At 38.9% G+C, this 19,311-nt stretch overlaps 1 protein-coding gene across 13 annotated transcripts in view; it reads right to left on the reverse strand.

Moving 5' to 3' along the window:
* Positions 1 to 19,311, reverse strand: part of CTNND2 (catenin delta 2) — a 640,487-nt gene that overhangs the window by 215,941 nt on the left and 405,235 nt on the right. For all 13 annotated transcript variants that reach the window (XR_010080727.1, XM_063400030.1, XM_063400087.1 and 10 more), the window contains one exon: positions 11,784 to 12,036. Coding sequence is in view for 12 of the 13 variants with exons in the window: in XM_063400030.1 (XP_063256100.1) it covers positions 11,784 to 12,036 (253 nt within the window). In the remaining variant the exon portion in view is untranslated. The remainder of the gene's footprint in view (positions 1 to 11,783; positions 12,037 to 19,311) is intronic.

The raw sequence follows: 19,311 nt of genomic DNA on the forward strand, positions 1-19,311 counted from the left end.
GTTTTAACTTATATTGCTTCTATTCAGCACAACTGGGAGCACCTTAAGTTTAGCTTTCCCAAGAACCCTGCAACAGCAAGGAACTAAATCAACACCACATGCAGAGAATTGCATTTTCCAAAGAAGTTTAAAATGTTAGAGATGTGAGCTCATAAATAGTTTTTCTTTAAAATGTTTTTGAAAACTACTTTGTGTATTTAATTATCCTTCAGGCTATGCTGAAACTCTGAACACAAGTGTAACGGGCTACCATCACTATTCTGCACGTCTCAGCTGTCACCTACCAGGTCTATCATTTCTCTGCCATCCATTCTATTCTTAACTTAGAATGGCAAAATAAAGAAATAGTGCTCTGAAATAAATTTTAGAGAGATTGATTCATAGTTTCCCTGATTTTTTTTTTCCCTGAGAAACTCTTTTGGAAGAAAACAGCTCCATCAGTTCTTCCCTTCACCTTTCCAAAACATTTTTTTTTTCTTCCTTTTAGCAATGAAGTGCAGAATTTTTCTCATCACATGTTCTTGGGAACAGCTGAGAAGCTAATGACCCCTACCCAACTCTTAGCGATAATTACAAATAAAAATTAACAAAAAAAATCCACAATACAAACATTGAAACAGAATGGAACTTAGCTATGTTTAATATTAATAAATAATAAAATATAACCAAAAATCTGATTTATTTTTGAACAAAAGCAAAGAAATGTAAGTTCAGTAACAGACAGCTTTATGTTGATGAATATGAAACAAAACAGGAATAAGGCTTCTGCTTTCAACACTGCAAGTTATTCTGAGAAGCTGTCTGCATTATTATTATGAGGCAAATCTGGCTTAGTAATAAACCTGCTGTGGATTAGGAACTATTAGGCTCAGTTTCACTGCACCCATGTGTACAACTGATATGATTACAGGCATATAGGGGGTGATAAACAGGCTTCTCAATGAAAGTATTTCCACCTAGCTGACTTGAAAATTGATCAGCTCAAACTCATAACTGTAAAGGAAAAGGTGAAGAGGTGTTCAGTGTGCATTTCTCCTGAATTTCTCTGTGAAAGTCATGCATACACACTTCTGAATGAGAAAATTTCATGCAAGCCATTTCCCCCTGTGAAAAGGCAACCTCTTCCTCTGATGAAGCATAACCAAATTGCTCTAAAGCCTCTTTTATCAAACCCAAGAACTGGTCCCCCATGTTTACTGACATCATCTATATAATCTTACATACTTCAAACGAAGCTTTTGTGTAGCACTTCTCTACTGTTTTGTTTTTGTGGATTGTTTTTTTTTTTAGGAGGGGAGATTCTGGTGTGTAAATCACGCAGAAGCAGAAAGGTAACAGATGGTTGCTGGAGCCATGCCACAGAAAAAGCAGCGGCTGACAGGATCTGTTATCCCTTCACAGCTGCAGATAAAACCTTGACAGTTTAGGATAAAATTTCATTTAAAAAAACGTAGCTGCTGACAAATGAAAAAAAAACATCCACCAGAGAAGACTATGCAAAGAAGATTTCATCCTGCAGAGATGATTTCATGCACTTTAAGGAATTTCTAAATACAAGAGAGATGAAATACCTTGCTGAAACAGAGGTTCTGCAGTTTGGCAAACCATGGTAAACTTAGGTAAAGGCACAGGAGAAATCAAATCCCTTTCTCACATTTTTTCCTGAAAAAGCTTAACAGCAAAACATCTAAAAGATCCCCCTGTGCCCATCTGTGTGCAGCCAGAGCTTTACAAGACATTTGATAGCTATTCTCATGCAGAAAAATGTCAAACCTTCCCTATTAAAAGGTATTGGAAGGAATCACATAACTATACAGAAACCTAAAAAGGGGTAAAAAGGGTAAGCCCTTAAAGGCCAATTTCTTGCAGGAGAAAAACAAATTCCTTTTATTTTAGGGCCATATATCTAACTATGGTGTAATGTAATACATACTCTGTGTGTAATTACAGGATCGTTTCAGTGAACAACAGAGGCTGCTTCTCTCTGTGAATCGTTGGACATGAATTACAGCTGTCTAACACAGTTCAAATATTTTGTGTCTTCAGCTGCAGTAAACTTCACTGTTGTGAGCGGGCCCAGACATCGTGGCTCTCTGCAAGCAGGGAGCTCCCCGCGCGCTCCCGCCTCAGACCCGCAGTCCAAGCTCTGAGCCAGAACGGGCACAGCAGCAGCACCCCTCAGCTAGCAGGAGAGTACCAATGCCTCTGAAAAACAAACACGTGTAGGTGGCTCCAGGCTCACCCTTTGCCTAGACTCCCAGCAGCCATCTCCTGGTCAACAAAAGGGACCACTTCTCACACTAACAACAAGAGCTGGAGTAAGTGGGGCTGATGCATCAGCACAGATTCTGAGAGACAGTCACAATGACATGTTCTGCAGCCCTGGCTAACAGGAAAGAAATGGAGTTGCTTTTACTACGAAACCCTGTCACACCTGTGTTGTCCATACTCATTCCTCTCACTAACACACACACACACACACAACCACTCCTCTTAAGCTGCAGCTATTAGGCACAAACTTTCTAAACAAGTTTTTACACTCAAGATCCTCAAATTCAGGTAGGTAGAAAGAAAAACAACGCATCAAATAGAATAAAACCTAAAATAAGCCCTCCTCTTCGAAAAGAAATCTATGAAATAAATACATCATGTCCTCACAGGGAACAAAAAGATTATCAAGCTAACTTCAAATGATTTCTAAAGAATAAAAAACTATATTAAAATACTTTCCTTCAGCCTGTGTAGCTTTTGGTAATTTCCTGAACATAAATTATTTGTTTTATCTTGGGACAGAGTTTACACAGCTCTTTCCTTCTCCACATGTGCCTTTCTTCTCCACATTTTTACCTTTGATATGTTCAGGAAACCTAGACATCTCACTCTTGGCCCTCCTTTGGGCTAAGAAAACCTGTCCACTTCATTCCAGGTCTTCAGCTATCCAGATCCTTCCACTTCATTAAACAGTGAAGACAAACATGATCCCCAAATTATTAATGGTAAATGGCAAGCAAGTGGTCCCACTGATGCTGCAGTGGCTTAAAGAAACGAACCAACCAAAACCAACCAAGTAAAAACCCTAAATATTTCCCAGTAAGTCTAGAGACTAGGAGTTTCCCTGGCAACAATGGCTGCAGTTTGCTATGGGATCAGTGGTATCTTTTGCTTCCTAGGAAACTGCTTGCTTATTGCTAAGAACTGCGGTGCATCTGTGGACCTCACTTGTTCGCTGAGCTCCTGGAGCGGGGCAGTGGAGTAGGCTGGAAAAGAACAATCTAAGTAAAGGTGGTGGAGATTGCCAGGGAAATGGTGATGCACCAGAGAAAGAAAGGGTGGACTTCACATCAGGCTCTGATCCCAAAAGAGGGCTATGAAGATGGTGAAGGGCCTCGAGGGGAAGCCATACGAGGAGTGGCTGAGGTCACTTGGTCTTTTGGCCTGGAGAAGGGGAAACTGAGGGGACACTTCTCTGCAGTTACAACTTCCTCATGAGGGGAAGAGGAGGGGCAGGCACTGATCTCTTCTCTGTGGTGACAGTGACAGGACCCTAGGGAACAGCCTGAGTTGTGTCAGGGAAGGTTTAGACCAGGTATCAGGAAAAGGTTCTTCACCCAGAGGTTGGGCACTGCGACACAGGGACCTCCACAGGTCCCAGCACCAAGCCTGACAGAGTTCAAGAAGCATTTGGACAACGCTCTCAGGCACATGGTGTGACTCCTGGTGTCATTCTGCTTCAATGATCCTTATGGGCCCCTTCTGACTCAGAATATTCGGTGATTTTGTGATCTTGAGTGAGCTGGCAGAGATAGGACAACATTTGAAATCTACACAGAGCTGAAGTTCTTGAAGTCAAGCTCTTAATTTATAGAAGCCATAATGTTCTGCTAGAAACTAATAAAAGTTGTTGACCATTCTTTCCTTTCAAACATTTTAGCTCTGCTCTACACTAGAGATGTTTTTTCAGCAAACACTTGGTGTTATTATCTTGCAGAAGTGTTCTACACTCTCAGTGTTAGCTTTTGTTTCCTGCTTATAAAATAGCTATGGTATATGACACTGAGGTCTAGCTTCTGAAACTAACAATCTCTGTAAGGCAATTTGCCTCACAATTGAGGATGACTTTCAGTTGCTTCTTTTAATGAAAAAAAAATTGAGACTATGCATCCTCATCTTGCATCACTTCTTTAAATTTTACCGCATTCATCTTCACCTATTTCCCCTCTTTTCGCTCCCATCGTATTTCCCAGGAAAGTAAAAGCAAGATTATCCTTTGAACCTCAAAGCACCTTAAAAATTTAACTTATTCTCAACGTCCCTGTAAACAGTAAGATCATTATTATCCATTTGGCTGATGAGATGTCCAAGAGCTACTACTGAGAAGCTTCTTATGTGGTTTATCTTGCCAGAAGATCGTGACAGCTTACATGAGCCCAGTAAAGCCTGAAAGTATGATTCTTCTCCTTGCTTTTAATATCTGTTTAGGAAATATACTTACAACATTTCCTGGCTCTTACAGACTGTCATTACAGAAAGACATCACACAGATTTTGCATCTGTCAAAGTTTGCAAATGAGCCACAGGTTGCTGAGCAAAATGTGTGGCAAACAAAGGCGAGAACTGCACTGAAACATGTATTTGCTATTAGAAGCTCAATAATGCCATGCAAGAACCAGAAATGAGCTACTAACAGTATGAAGTACGCTGTCCGCTTCCTTCTTGGATGAATGAGGCCATTAAAATACAAACAGATGAAGACAGAAAGAGAGGGAAGGGCTTTGTTGCTGTTCTTCAAGTGGCAGACCAGCACTGGGGAGGAAGGAAAGTTAGAAATAACGAAACTTGAAAAAGGAAACATCAGTCTCACCTCCCCTGAGCTGCTAAAAGTGCACTTACCACACTATGTGGCTCTCCTAGCAGCATCCTGCCTCAGTCACAAGTACCTAAGGAGCCTTTTGCTTCCTTCCCTTCAGCACAATGGAAAGGAATTACTTTCTAGTGGAGCAATACGATTGGAAGAGCTGAACTTGCAGATCAAAACAAGAGACAAGGTATCGTCTCTCTCAAAATTATACCCTGCATACTGCTAAATAACCGGACAAATAAAATAGCTGCATACAACCTCTTCTACTCTGCTCATCGCTTAGGAACTGTAAGCTCTCCTGGACATACTCATTATTCAAACTACATGGACCAGCAACATCCACGTTACTCTAATACTCTGAAAGGGTGATGTTCTGTGATCACAATAGAGCAGATTTTCTAATGCTAGGATCGGATTTCTTGAAAGGGTGGCACGATGGCAACATTACTGGGTGCCCTCCTGCACTGTCAGTAAAATGGTAGCAGTCAAAAAGAAGAGAAAGATGGTAGTAAGTACTTCATGAACTAAAAGCCATTTCATTCCTGTAGACTACAGTCCTAAATAGATTTTTTTTTAAATTTTCTGTTTCTCTGGTTTAGTTTGGTTGGGTTTTTTTTCCACTACCAAGCATTTATCCTAGAGAAAGAAGGTTGCTAACAATATAGGGCAAATTCCAGTGTGAAAAAATAGCAAATACAGGTGGATAAATCTGTACATACTGAATTGGATTTGCGGTGCTGTGAGATGGCTTCACCTGTGCCCAACGCCTCCCCAGCCATTTATAAACCACCTCAGTGTAAACAGTGGAAAGACAGGGACTGTTAGCACATACTGCAAAGTGCTCAAATACACACAAAAATAAGTTTTACATGTTCCGGGTATCAATTCTTTACCTCGCCAAAAGTTGACACGTGCAAGGACCAGACAGATGCTTGTTTATTTTGGCCTGCTCAAGCTAGAACTAAGTACTCTCTAGGAAAATCTTTTTCAGACAAGGCTTCCAGCTAGGTCCTGAAATCCCAAATTAACAGACTGTGGGATAGTCTATAGATTCCACCCTCACCTATTTTAAGGAAGCAAGATTCATCCTTAATTATCTTCATCAGGAAAGGGAAACAGATTGCTATTTATTTTATCATAGCTGCTATGCTTTTTAAAAAACAACTTGTGTACCAACTAAAAATTCCCACCTTGCACGTAGAAGAGATCTGTATGAAGAATTGCAATGTGCTCAAGACGTGCTATTCTTGAACTGGGTGTATTTTTGTACTGTTTAGACTCTTCCAATTTATTCTTCTGGGGTCAGTTTTTCATAGTCAGGAGGACTATAGATTAAATCTCGAGAGACTGTATGATTTCTGTGTAGGGAAAGTAAACCTGGTATTTCTTTCCTGTATGAAAGAAATACTTAAGCACAGACCTACAAAATGAGTGCTCTCAAACACCATCTGGTTGGTTCTACCAATACAAGGGGCCTGGCCTGAGAAAATCCTAAGGGAAAAAAAATCTTAGGGTGTTCACAGAACCCAGAAAATTGAACCATTTCCCTCTGGAGATAAGCCTACACTGCCAAAATTTACATTCTCTGTTTCACTAAACGTGTGTTTCCCATGTCTCCCCTACAACCAGAACCTCTGGAGAAACCTTCCCCTTTACCCTTAACTTCAGATAAGGGTAAGAAGGATCTTTGAAAACAATCAAGAGAAAAGGAGAGCTGCCTATCATGACTTGTGTCACATAAAAGCAGGAAGAGTATTTGCAAGCCCTGTTCTGTCTCATCCAGACTGGGAATGTGAACTTCAGTCCTCTACACCTCGCATTAGAGAGCTGGGCCAGAAACCCACGATGCCACCACCAATCCCTTGGGATTCTGAAAACCCAAGTCCATGTCTCAGGCCTGAAAACAGCAGTACTGCACAGTGCTGCCACCAGCTGCACCACAGCCACTTCTATCTCACCAGAAGTTTCTTTCTGAAGGTGACAACCCTTCCCAAAGAAACTACCAGAAACATTCCCACCAAGAGTGCCAACGTCCCACCCGTGCAGGATTATACTGCTATTTTATCATCTCTTTAGACTCTCAGAGTGCCTGGCTGCTATTCAGACTTACAGCAGACTAATACTGTTAATACTGAGACAATCCTTGTAACAAAGTGAGATTAAGTATTTGGAGAAGACTCCTGCAGAAACATTTAACAGGCCATGCTCCAAACTTTGTGCGCTAATCTCATAAGCAGTTTTATGGGAGCACAGAAATTAAACTAAAATTTATTTTACTTCTGCATTTTTCCTACAGAAAAAGAATTCTATCTAGCTTCTATTTTGCAAATGAAATATATTTCTGGAAAAAAAAAAAGAAGAGAAAGGAGGTGAATTTTGAAACTTACGGTTCACACAAAATGTTCTGATCTAATTTATATCCTTTCATAAGTGAAAAGATAGCCAGTTTAAAAGTTCAGAAGAAAGATAGCACTGCTGTTTTCTGCTTAGGAGGAAATTAAGGTCAGCAGAGGTAATGAAATGAGAAGTTGACTCTGAAAACGCAAAACCGAGCAGAAACGTTTCACAGTATTACAGTTAAATCATGCAATACCTGGAAAACTTTTGTCTCTGTGCTGACTTACACCCAGACAGTCCCAAAGGGGAGAACTACTACAAGATACCTGAGTTTAAGTCTTTTTTTCCTGTGAAGTTGCAACATGATTCTCTAATGATAATTTTTTTCTTTTTAAACAAGAGCCCAATCATTATTGCAGTCTGTTCTGTAATGAATAATGGACCTTTTACAGTTTCATTCACCAAATTACTCCACTTTTTCTGAATAAACAGTTCTGAAGGTTCTGAAACAAATGGAAAGTGAAGCCACAGCGTAAAGTTTTAAGTGCAGATCAATACAATCCAAGGCAGTATGAAAATGGACAGTGAGCTCTGAAAATCACTTTGGTAGCCATGGTGGAATATTTCCACATAATTCTTGCTGTTACCTCAGCTTCTTGCCAGCTTTCTTGCAGGAGATGACCTGTGTATATGTGTGTAAATAAAAAGAGGTGGCAAGTCACACAACAATGAAGGGCACCTGGTGACTGGACACATCAAACCACACAGTTTGAGTGCACAAACCAGCAGAACCACTGCAACCACAAAACCTCATTGGTATGTATTTATATGGAGGATATGAAAATGTTCTATTTTAATCTGCTGTGGAGCAAGTGTAACTTAGCAGTAGCAGTTACTGTACACTGTATCTTACTAGGTTAAAACTTCAAAAATTAAGTAATTTGGCAAGTTTGGATTTTGATATAAAATCTGGAAGGCACACACACTGACAACTGGATGCCAGCATTTCTATTTCTAGGATTCCCCCATTCTCCTAAAATTTAGAAACAGACAAAATAAAACTGAAGAAGAAAATAATAATAAAATAATAAAATAATAAGTATACACAAATCACAGATGATTTGTTAGTTCCAAGAGACAGATTCATCTTCCTTCATGAAAGTAGACAGGAAAATATCACATTAACATGAATTTCTAATACTTTAAAATACTCAAGACTTCCCTCATTCAAACTTCAGAAGAAACCAAACGATTAAAAAACAATTATTGTGTTCTTTCCCTCCTTATACTACATCTTCACATAAGAGATTATAGCATGAAACAGCTGACATCACAGCCCTACTGCATATTTTTTCCTTTTTTTACATGAAGCAAATATAAAAGAATGCTTTGAAAAATCAGTCTGTAATGATATGAACTTTTCCATTTCCCATATGCAGAACTTAAGTGTTATTTCTGATAGTGATATGGGACTTATTTCCTTTTTAAACAACAAAGCCTCACTCTCCAACAGTATAGACGTAGAAAGTTTTTACTACCTGTTTATGAGCTCCTACGAGCTAACAGTCTACCTGCATAAATTAAAAATTATCCCCTGCCACAAACTTGATTGTAAACATCTCAATCCCCATTTTTTTTTAATGTTTTTGTCCTAAACTTTAGGTTATGAACATTGAACTGCATTTTTTTGACAGCTGGATGATGCAGAACAGATGTTGAGCTAAAATTTCACTTGCCAAATGTCAGTTCAGAACAGATATTTAAAATTAGGAGTATCAGTAAGACAAACTACATGGTGAGAGCAATGGAAAAAATTGTCAATTACATCAGTGCCTGCCAACCATTTTTCTGGCCCTCCATGTAGAAACTCTGTCTGAATTGAAGATTCCAGAAAATTACGTTCAATTTTAGGAATGCTAATTGCTTATTAGGGTGAGTACAATATTTTCTGGATATCTACTTTTTCATCCTGAGCTGAGTGACACAGAGGAAATGCTAATCAAAAGCCTGCAAATAGCATGCTTTTGTCTTGCAGATTTTCTCTGCCACTGAGTTGGGTTTTTTTTGACTTCTGGTTGGACAGGGAAGTTTGGTGTCTGAAAATGTAGAGGGCCTACTACTGCCCTCTACAATTTGTGACAGTCACAAAACACTCCAGCCAACCAGCCAACAAAAGCAGCAACCTGGCTGTAAGGACACTTGTGACTTCTCAGTTGACAAAGTGCAGCTGCACACCAACCTGTGCACTTTTTTCTTGCTGTGTAACATATAACTGGTAACCCTTTGGAGCATACAGCACAACTTAACACAGCCACTGAAAGTGTGTACTGCATTTGGGTCATTTTCCTTTTTCTGGTTGTATCTCCCACATTCTACCCTAAGTAATTTTTATCCTTCCGTATTATTTTTAAAGTATCTGGAAAGTCTTTCATTTTTATCACTTCCACACTTGTAATATTGGCATTTTTGTAATCTATTCATATAAATCAACACATTAAAAGCATTCTGACTGCTTTTGTTACTTTTCTTCAAACTCCTTTCAGATGTTCAATGTCTTTCCAATAGCTGAATGATCAGTAACTGGTGTAGGCCACAGACAGTTTCACAAGTCAGTCTGCCTCTGTGGAGTATGGCTTCTGAGGATTAAGGCACAACATAATCAAATGTGTTTCTGACATTTCTGTATCGGAACTATTCCAACCAACATGCAAGGGCAGAAATACTAATATACACCACACACAGCCTATGGATCAATTGAATGAAATCAGGAGTAATGCAAACCTATTTACAAAAGTTATGTACAAATTTCCAATTTACCTAATAGCAATCAGTAATAATATTTAATGATCCCCCTCTAAAGGGTTTATGAAGTTCATTTTATACCTAGATGACTTCTTGCTCCTGTTTTACCTACAGAAATCAATACTCATGAATGTACAAATGGTGCCACAAGACAAGGAAGAACCAAAAGAAGAAGCAAATGAAAAATACTAGCAGATATCCTACACATTATCTGGCTAACAGCTGCAAAGTGATAGCAAAGGAATTGAACAGAAATAATCTTTTCTTAAAAAGATATTATGTCTAAGACCTGTAGAGATACTGTAAATACGTCTTTCCTGTTCATAGGGAATAGCATTTGCAGCACCATCATGCTTCTCCTAAGAACATTTCATAGAGATTACAGTCATTTCTCCTCTGGTCTAGTGCACACCTAATCTTTCTTTAACTTTCAATGTAACACAATTACAAAGTAAAGCTCTTTTTTTTACATGGGCTCTCATATTCTGGAATAGAAATATAATACCACTGCTTCAGAAAAAGACTTTTCCCTCTCATTACTACTGTTTGCTTTGGGGCAGGGGGAAGAATGGGAGCAATTAAATTCATTTTTTTTTCAAATTTTTGCAGCTAAAGTTAAGAGGAAAAAAAAATAAGTTGAAGACAGAAATCTTCTCAACAAGTAAAACCCTGTGGGTAGTGATGTTTCTGATGTGCTGTAAAATGTTATTTGCTGTTCTGTTCCTGGCTGGACAGAGAGAGAAAGAACTGCTATAATGCTAAACCAGTCAAGAATCAGTTTATAATTTTTTTTTTTTTAATTTTGGGAAAGAAGTATTTTCAAATTGTTACTTAAAAACCTCCAGCACTTTTGTTGCAGGCAAGTTTTCGGACTCTCCTATCATTAAATTCCACATTACAACAACCAACCAACCAAATAAATAAATCACACCATCTGCCAAAGAAAAATCTTGGTATAAACTAACACTTTCAACAAGTTTAAACTCAAGTGACCAAGAAGAATTGCTTTATTTTCCCTCAGAAAACTGAGCAAAGTCACAAAGTTCATTGGGGACTCCAGCTAGCATTTCTGTTGTTGTTATCATGGAAGCCAAATAATTTCCCAGAAAATTCTCTCTCTAATCTATATGCCTGTTTGGGCTGTAAAGTTTCCTCCTTGCACCTTCCCTAACTAGATGAGGATGGTCACTAACGACATTAAAAATTGTGCTAAATATCTGAAAAACATGCACACAATAACCACTTCTGCAAAGCTGTAATCATACATTCTTTTACCACATACTGGCACTGGAAGCCTGTACAACACATGGGATGAAACATAACCCTAGCTACAGCTGCTTTCACATTGCTCAGTCTCATTGCACAACACTGAAATATCCTTTTCTGCAGCATTCATAAACATTACATGTAGACAAACCAAGAACCGCAACAACTTCTGCCCAAGAAGCAACTTGAAAATTCAATCCACAATGGCTACAGAGTCAACAGTCACTCCACTCCTCCTGTTTCCAGAGAAAATTACTTTTCTTAAGCTTTGCGGTGTGGCACTACTGAAAGCAGGCTAAGCACACCTTCAAGACCACACCTATCATTTCACTGCACAGAACAGCTCATGAGAGCTTTCCAAGGCGAAGCATCAGGACAATGCTGTCATGCAAACAAAGCCTCCCGTGTACCACCACTGGTGGTTTTTTAATACCCAACAGCAGAAACACGCAAAGCAAACAGCAATTACAAACCTCAGCACGAGCAAGAAATAAAAGACAATGAAGAAGGTTTCACCCACCTGGGATCTTTCTGAATGCTATCAATGGAAGGTGACCTAGCCAAGGTCCCTTCGGGTGGGATGGCTGGCCCAGATTTGCTGTATGGTGATTCAACAGAAGGACAATACTGCAGCTGTCGGTAGGGGTCTGCGTAATTGGAGGCTGGGCCGGCCGCATAGCTGGCCCTCTGGAAGGTCGCGGTTGCGTTCTGTGTGCCGTGTTGACTGCCTGTGCGCTGTAAGGGTACGGAGTCGACACCAGGGGAAGATGGGGCTACGACAGGAAAGTAGGGACAAAGTAAAAAATTGAGGACCTGTTCACAGAAATGGTTAACCAGGTCTAGGCAGAGGAAAAAAAAAACACACACATATAAAACGAGGGTTCAAAAAGAATGAGAAAAAAAAAAAACAAAAAGAAACAAGCAACATTGTCATTTTCCAAACCTTAGAAGGAAATAACCATCAAACAAATTTCTAAATGACATGCCAGTTCTGGACTAGAAGACCTTAATGCGAATTAAGCAGATTGGAGAGGTTTTTTCACCTGGGGTTCTAACAATACTAACATGAAATGAAGTGCAAAAGCAGCATGGGAATATTCAAGCTAAGGTTCACAACCACCACTCAGTGAGGCTTTTGCAGTCCTTACAGGGATGGAAGTCTGTCAGATCCAACAGAAGGAGGATCAAGGCAGGCTCAAGAGTCCAAACTGAGACGGACAGCTCTATTGCAGAAGAACTATCCAGCCATTCCAGATTTGTAGACCTGGTATCCATAAAGCAGGTAAAACCAGACACACCTGCTACTGAGAACCACTGCAAATGCTCTGCTAACCCATCTCCTGCAAATTCACCTTAAGTTAAGACTTAGGACAGCCTTACTGCTGACTCAGTCTGAAAAAGAGCTAAGCACAAGGTGACCATGCAGAGGTCTTAATGCACATCAGCAGCGGCTGCGCTTATACACCACAGCTCAAGATTAATGCATTACCAGTTCTGAGCAGCTTAACCAATAGCTTTAAACTGACTTAATGCTTTTGCGACTCAAAAATCTTATTAATCTCTCTTGTAGCCCATTATCTTTCCGTTACAGCACTGGGTAGTGGAGATCCAGTCCACTGGATTAAACATGCAGTACTTTTGAACCAAAGTCCAGCTAATGGCAAATGGATTATCACTGTAAGGGCAAGAGGACCAATACCCACACGATCTTTGGCCTGGAGACAGACACAAATTAAATGCTGGCTCTGCTCAGAAGAAAATTTGGACTGTTTGAAGTGGCACATCAACTCATGGTGGTTGCCATTTCCTCCTGTCCCAAGACAACAAGAATACTTTTGCCAAAAGGGGTGGCCTGAGTCCAGGGCTATTTTTAGCTGGGTCAAATTCATATGCTAAACTGCAGACAAAACCACACACTGAAGAAAGAGGTTTTATATCAGATTTCCCAATCATTTTTCATTGGCATGCACATTTAAAAATAAATTTTAATGCATTATAGGTCCATGGAAGGGATTTTAAGCATTTTATCTCAAAGTGTCAGCAAATTAAATACAGTGAGCTTTAAATACAATTACCATGGTTTTGTATGATCTTGTACTTGTCAAAATTACAACACCTGAAAATTTTAAATTTATATTGAATTTTTGACTTATTTAAATTTTTTTTCTTATGGTTCTGAAATATTTAATTTTACAATAGCAAGTATTGTAACTTTACTACAAACATAAGAAAGTGGGATCACCCACTTAGGTATTATCCCCATTCCTGGAAGTGTTCAAGGTCAGGTTGGATGGAGTTTGACCTAGTTGAAAGGGTCCCCGCTCACTGCAGGAGGCTGAAACTGGATGACCCTAAAGGTCCCTACCAGCCTCCACCAGTCTCTGATTCTACAGTCACATTTACTCACGTATATAGCAACACTTCACATGTATTGTTTTGGTTTATTAGTGTGTGTGTATATATATACATATATATATATACACACCTCCTTAAGAAATGAATAATTAGGACACACAGATCTTTTCATAAAACTACATCAGTTCAAATACATTAACAGTATCAGCATATTTATACATCCCATGCACAAATCATGCTAAATTCAGTGTTAGAAAGAAAGACAAAAATCACATTTCAACAGAAAATACAGAGTTCAAAAGCAAAATAAGGTGTCTTGTGAGAAAAAGAGAAATAAAACAAGTTAGAGAAAATACTAGAAACATTTTCAAGTGACAAAGAGAAACGTAATTGTATACTGACATAGCATACTCTTAAGCACTGTCATTCCATAGAATATGCTACTACCTTTTGACAAATTATAAGGGGAATTGCAAAAAAACTCTACAACACCAATCCTGCTGAAAACAAGAACTTCATTGTAACGTTGACTGCTTTGCAAAATATTCCACTGTGTTTCCTTCATCTTCTTTGCAGGACAGTTCAATGGAAATCGTGTTTGTTTTTAAATTATTTGAAAAGTTTTCTTTCTATTTTCTCCTTTGTTTTGTTATCAAAATAGGTATTTATGTGAAATGAAACTGGCTGTCATCCTAACACCTACAAGCTTCTCCAGTCACTCTGATTCATTTCTCAAATTACCTTCCTAGCAGACTAACTTCCTTTTGAATTTTATCATAATGAGCACAGAAATGCCATATTCAGAATATGAGAATGAGACAAATCTATGACTTAAACATTCACAATTGTATTTATTTGGACAGTGTTATCCAGATCAATTAAAAGAAAAACAAAAACCCAAACAACTAACACTTCAGAAAACCTTCAACATCTAACTTGACTACATCCACTGTCATTGTTTGTAAAAGGGTTATGCTTTAGCAGACATTTTTACAAAAATAAGTGTATTTAAAACTGAAGCAAAGTCATCTCCTACCTATACACTTCCCTTGCTTAAACAAATCCTTTTGGCAGCCAAACCTACTGACTGAACTATGGCTCTTTTAGGATCTCCCTTCTATTCAGCTATTCAAGCAGCAAAGCCAGAGTGAGTACGTCTAATGAAACAAATTCAGAAGTTGATTTCCTCATCCAGCACATAGTTCTTCTTCGAGCACAGGGCATGTAGAAGGCACACACCTGGACTGAACCAGAAAGCATTCATGTACCAGGTACATTTACAGATGGTCATGCAACCTTTTAACCTGTTTTTCAGTTGAAGACATTTAGCCATTTCTCTAACTTTTGCACTTGACTGTCCTCTCAAATCCAAGTCAGCTATACTTTGACCAGAATCAGGTCAGTTTAGGTGAGATGCCAAGGACAGGGTGTTTGCCCCAGCAATGGAACAGAGGGACAAGAAGGAATTGCAATAGTACTGTTTCTGGAGAAATGGGCTGTTTCTCCCTCTCCCACCAGCCTGAGATCTGGCCTGGCTGAGGCAGAATCACAGTCAAGTCATGTTTTTTCCCTGGGTCTACCACTGACCCTGTTCTGCCTCTACATAAAGGTAAAACCAGAAAGTCATAACCATACTGTGAAGAAGCAGGTTTCGTTTTGTGAAGTTTGAAGGTAAAGGTGTCCACAAAATCAGACCTTCCTCTGGTCTTCCAAAGTCCCAAAACTGACAAGGAGATCAAGATTAAAATCAAATAAGCAGAAGAACTCAAAACCTTATTTATCCTGTATTGTGCCTCACCTAGGTAACCACCCACGAAAACACTGCTTTCAGTAGTGACTGTTCCCCTCACTTTTTAAGAACTTACATGGAATTTCACTGGATTCTGAATGTCAGGTGAGTTTCAGAAGCTCTGTTTGCTCCTTCTGCACTGACTGGCCTCTCTGTGGCTCCTTCCTGGGACTGCTCAGCACAGTGGCCTTGCAGAAACACAAGCAGAGGGTGACTGGCACCCCACCTCCCCTCCCAAGTGCCCCACTCCAGACACACAAGAGGGGCTTGCACGGTCCATGACCTGCAGCTGAGGCCAGCTCATGCTGGAGGGAGAACCACACCACACTCCCTCTGCTGCAGCCAGCACAGACCCAGTACAAAAAATGACATGCTCAGTTGTAGGCCAATAAATCTCCATAAATTATCAGTATTTTAAACTTCAATGTAAGAACTGTCCTTGGAAAGGAGAATTTTTAATTTTGGGTTGAGAGAAGGATTTCACTGAGAATTTCTAGAATGAGAATTTTCCAAGTGAGCATTTCACTGTGCAAATCAAGAACTACAGTCTCAGTGATCTCAGTTTGCCCTGTAAACATTTAAGATCTTCCTTTAATTTGTCATGTCATTAATACCTAAAAGATACTGCATCATCTCAGCCCCTCACTACTCCAACCAAAATCACACACCCAGCAAACAGAGTATCGAGGGTATCACACAGACATTTAGTATGTTCTTACAAATCTTTGTCAAAGAGAAAGAAAAGCTCCTGTTAAATATAATGAAAACCCTCCAAAGACCTATCTGTGCCCTGATTATGGTTCTCTTGAATGCAGAAATAGCATATAGAAAAGTCAGCCTTTATCATTTTCTTCGGCTTTTCCATAGTATTAACAAAGATATTACAACTTTTATATTAATGCTGATAATTTAAGAGTATCACTAAATATGCTCAGAAGCTGACTTTCAGCTTTTGAATGATCTTTCCACATTGGTGGCAGATATTAGAAACCACTAACAAAATGTAAAACACAAGAGCACCTTGAGCTAGGCAGGGATACTATTGCATCACACCAGAGTATCTTAGGGAGATCAAGTTTGCATATGAACTGCTAAAGAGTTCAGACTTTCTGGAAGCCAGAAGACATTTTGCCCAGTTAACATAAGAAAGATCAGACTTTCAGAAATTATAAACTCATTAATGAGAATTATCTTGCTACATCTGCTTGCTGAAAATTACATCACTGATGCTGCTGTTTGAGTTGCAGGTATTACCTTGTAACATTTTCCCCTTATTATTCAATACTAAACATTCAGTTCCTGTGCTAACCTTCTCCTAAATTTCTTTCACAGAAATTTCAAAATTATTTTCTTTGTTTTCTCCCTTCTTCTTTTTTCTTCACTGATTTGCACTTGCAGTTGATTTATGTTCTCGTGTGAAAGTTGAAAATTGGATTCCGGTGAGGAATCTTTTCGGTGCAAAGTATGTCCACCATCCCTTCATGAGTTCATAAACAATATAAATGCAGTTTATTCTGTTGCTACCAAATTTATAGAAGATTTATAAAGCAGATACTTTTCCCACCTACTGTACCATAAAAATAGCACAGTGCATTCTCTGTCAATTAAGAAAATAACTCATCAAGTTTGGGACATACAAACACTTCAACTCCAAATGCTGAAATGAGTGTTTAAAGGCATGTACCAGCCTTTGTGCAACAGAAATTTAAGAAAATAGATGCTAATCAAGCTACTAGTGAACAGGCAATCCAAAGGAACAAGCACAAACAGTCAATTTTAATACTGTTCAAGATACATGGTATTACACATAACAATCATAAATAATAAAATATTAAATATAATTATTATTAATAATAATAATAGTAATTTGCTTGGCTGTTAATTTTAGAAGCACTTTTCCCCATGGGAAGTATAAAATTTTACAGAAAAACATGGTTGAGGGAAATTGAAAATAGGTACTGAAAGGGGAAAAAACCACTCCCTAACTGATAATAGCAACTACTTCTAATGCTGTTAAGGCTTGATAAAGGCACCAACATATCCTCTGCTCAAAGTATACATGCACAAGGAATTTAATACTTCAGACATGCAAAGTGACAACAAAACAAAAGAAAAAAGCAAACACTACAGGATTTCAAGACACAAAGCTTCAATTTTGATTTAAAATATTTAGGACCTTCTGCAAATACCAATACTGCAGAAGTTCTGTGGAGGTTGACAACTTTGCTACGTGACTTCTCATACTCAAACCACAAAAAACACCGTCAGAACTACTACAACTTTCTGTTTCCCTTGTTTTCCATTTGCTCCTACATCACTTCTCTGCAGTCTGTATTTTGTCCTATTTAGTTTATCTCACAATCAAAATTCCAGTCTTCCGAATCTCAGCCAGAGACAAATGAAAAGGACTTTCTAGCAAACCTTCCTTTGCATCCTCATGAGATGAGATCTTCACCAGCCAGCCAACCTCTGTTTTCAAACACATCAGCCCTTTAGGGCTTCCGGGATTGTTCTGCCTAATTCTTTCTGCGGGCTCCAGCCTTCTCCAGATGCTACTATTTTGTGTAAATCAGGGGAAATACAACCTCCTTCCCTCCAGTCAGCTTCCCCATGCCCAGCTCCATGCTTTTAGCAGCTGGTCATGGCAAATAGGTCTCCCTGCTGCACAAGGCGTATCTTTTAAGGGAACATAGCACAATGTACAAAGGAAATGCAAGCAAACTAAAGAAATTGATACAGAACAGGATGGTGCATAGCAAAAAAGGCCTCTTTTCCACCCATGAACTTGTTACTTATAATTTTCTCAAGTACTGGTTATACCTGGCTGTCACACCTACTTGTAATTAGTATGTCTACAAGCTGGTGCAAGTAGGTATTCAGTAACATTTTAATCATCAGATGTATTCACGACATGGTGAGGAGGAAGCCTTTTTATCAAGGCAACATCCCTATGTCTACCAGATGCCATGACAGGAGACTTATATTTTTCTCACTTTTCCATCCCATCTTCAAAACCACAGGCAGCTGTTTAACTACCATGGGAAATACTCAGGGCCTCTCTGAATTAAATAGGCTCATTGCCATTGCTGGCAGTTGTGAAGTACTAATCCTAATGAAGGTGATAAACATATTGAAAGTGAGTGTTCACTCCAAGCCTTTTCTACTTGATTCTTTGAAAACTCTTAAAATCATCTCCTGACCACTGCAGTATCTACACTCCATTCTTTTGCAGAAGAATTCCTTGTTTCAAAGAAACCAAGGAAACATCACTTGTGCTCTGTATATAGTGTTCAATAAATCTTACAATACAAAAACTGACAATCTTTAAAGACTAAAGAACTGAACTTGCTACAGCACTGAGGTATCCTTCCAGTTCCATTTTCTATGGGTGCTCTTTAGATCTAACGCTAACTGTAACAATAAGGATGAACATCCCTTTTCTTAGAAATGGATGTTTTCTCTATAATGCAGAAAAGGTCAGTCAAAGAAAATACTGCTTCCTTAGTTCCTGAGCTATTCCTCTATTTCTATTACAGCTGTTACCCGGCCACTTTGAAGGCTTTTGTCTATGCTGTTCCACTTCAGTTTGCCCACTCTCAAATTATGTCTTGGTTTCCTTTTTTTTTTCCTATTGGGGGAGGTTGTGTAACTGCCACTGCCTAACCCTCAGCATATGGAATGACTTTCTTCATCACCAGTTTAGATTTGGTATTTCCTTACTACTAATTATTTTACTTATGGGTTCATTAGGCAATTAGCTGATGTCAATCTGAAATCACCTGGTGCCACCAGGGTTGGCAACAGAAGCAAATGACTTCATGAATGAAGTCATCTATAAAGATTTTTGTACCTCTAAGCAAATGTTAATGCAGAAACAGATAGATGAAATAATTCAGTGAGCAGC

Source organism: Prinia subflava, chromosome 1 (assembly GCF_021018805.1).
Source record: "Prinia subflava isolate CZ2003 ecotype Zambia chromosome 1, Cam_Psub_1.2, whole genome shotgun sequence".
NCBI lineage: Eukaryota > Metazoa > Chordata > Aves > Passeriformes > Cisticolidae > Prinia > Prinia subflava.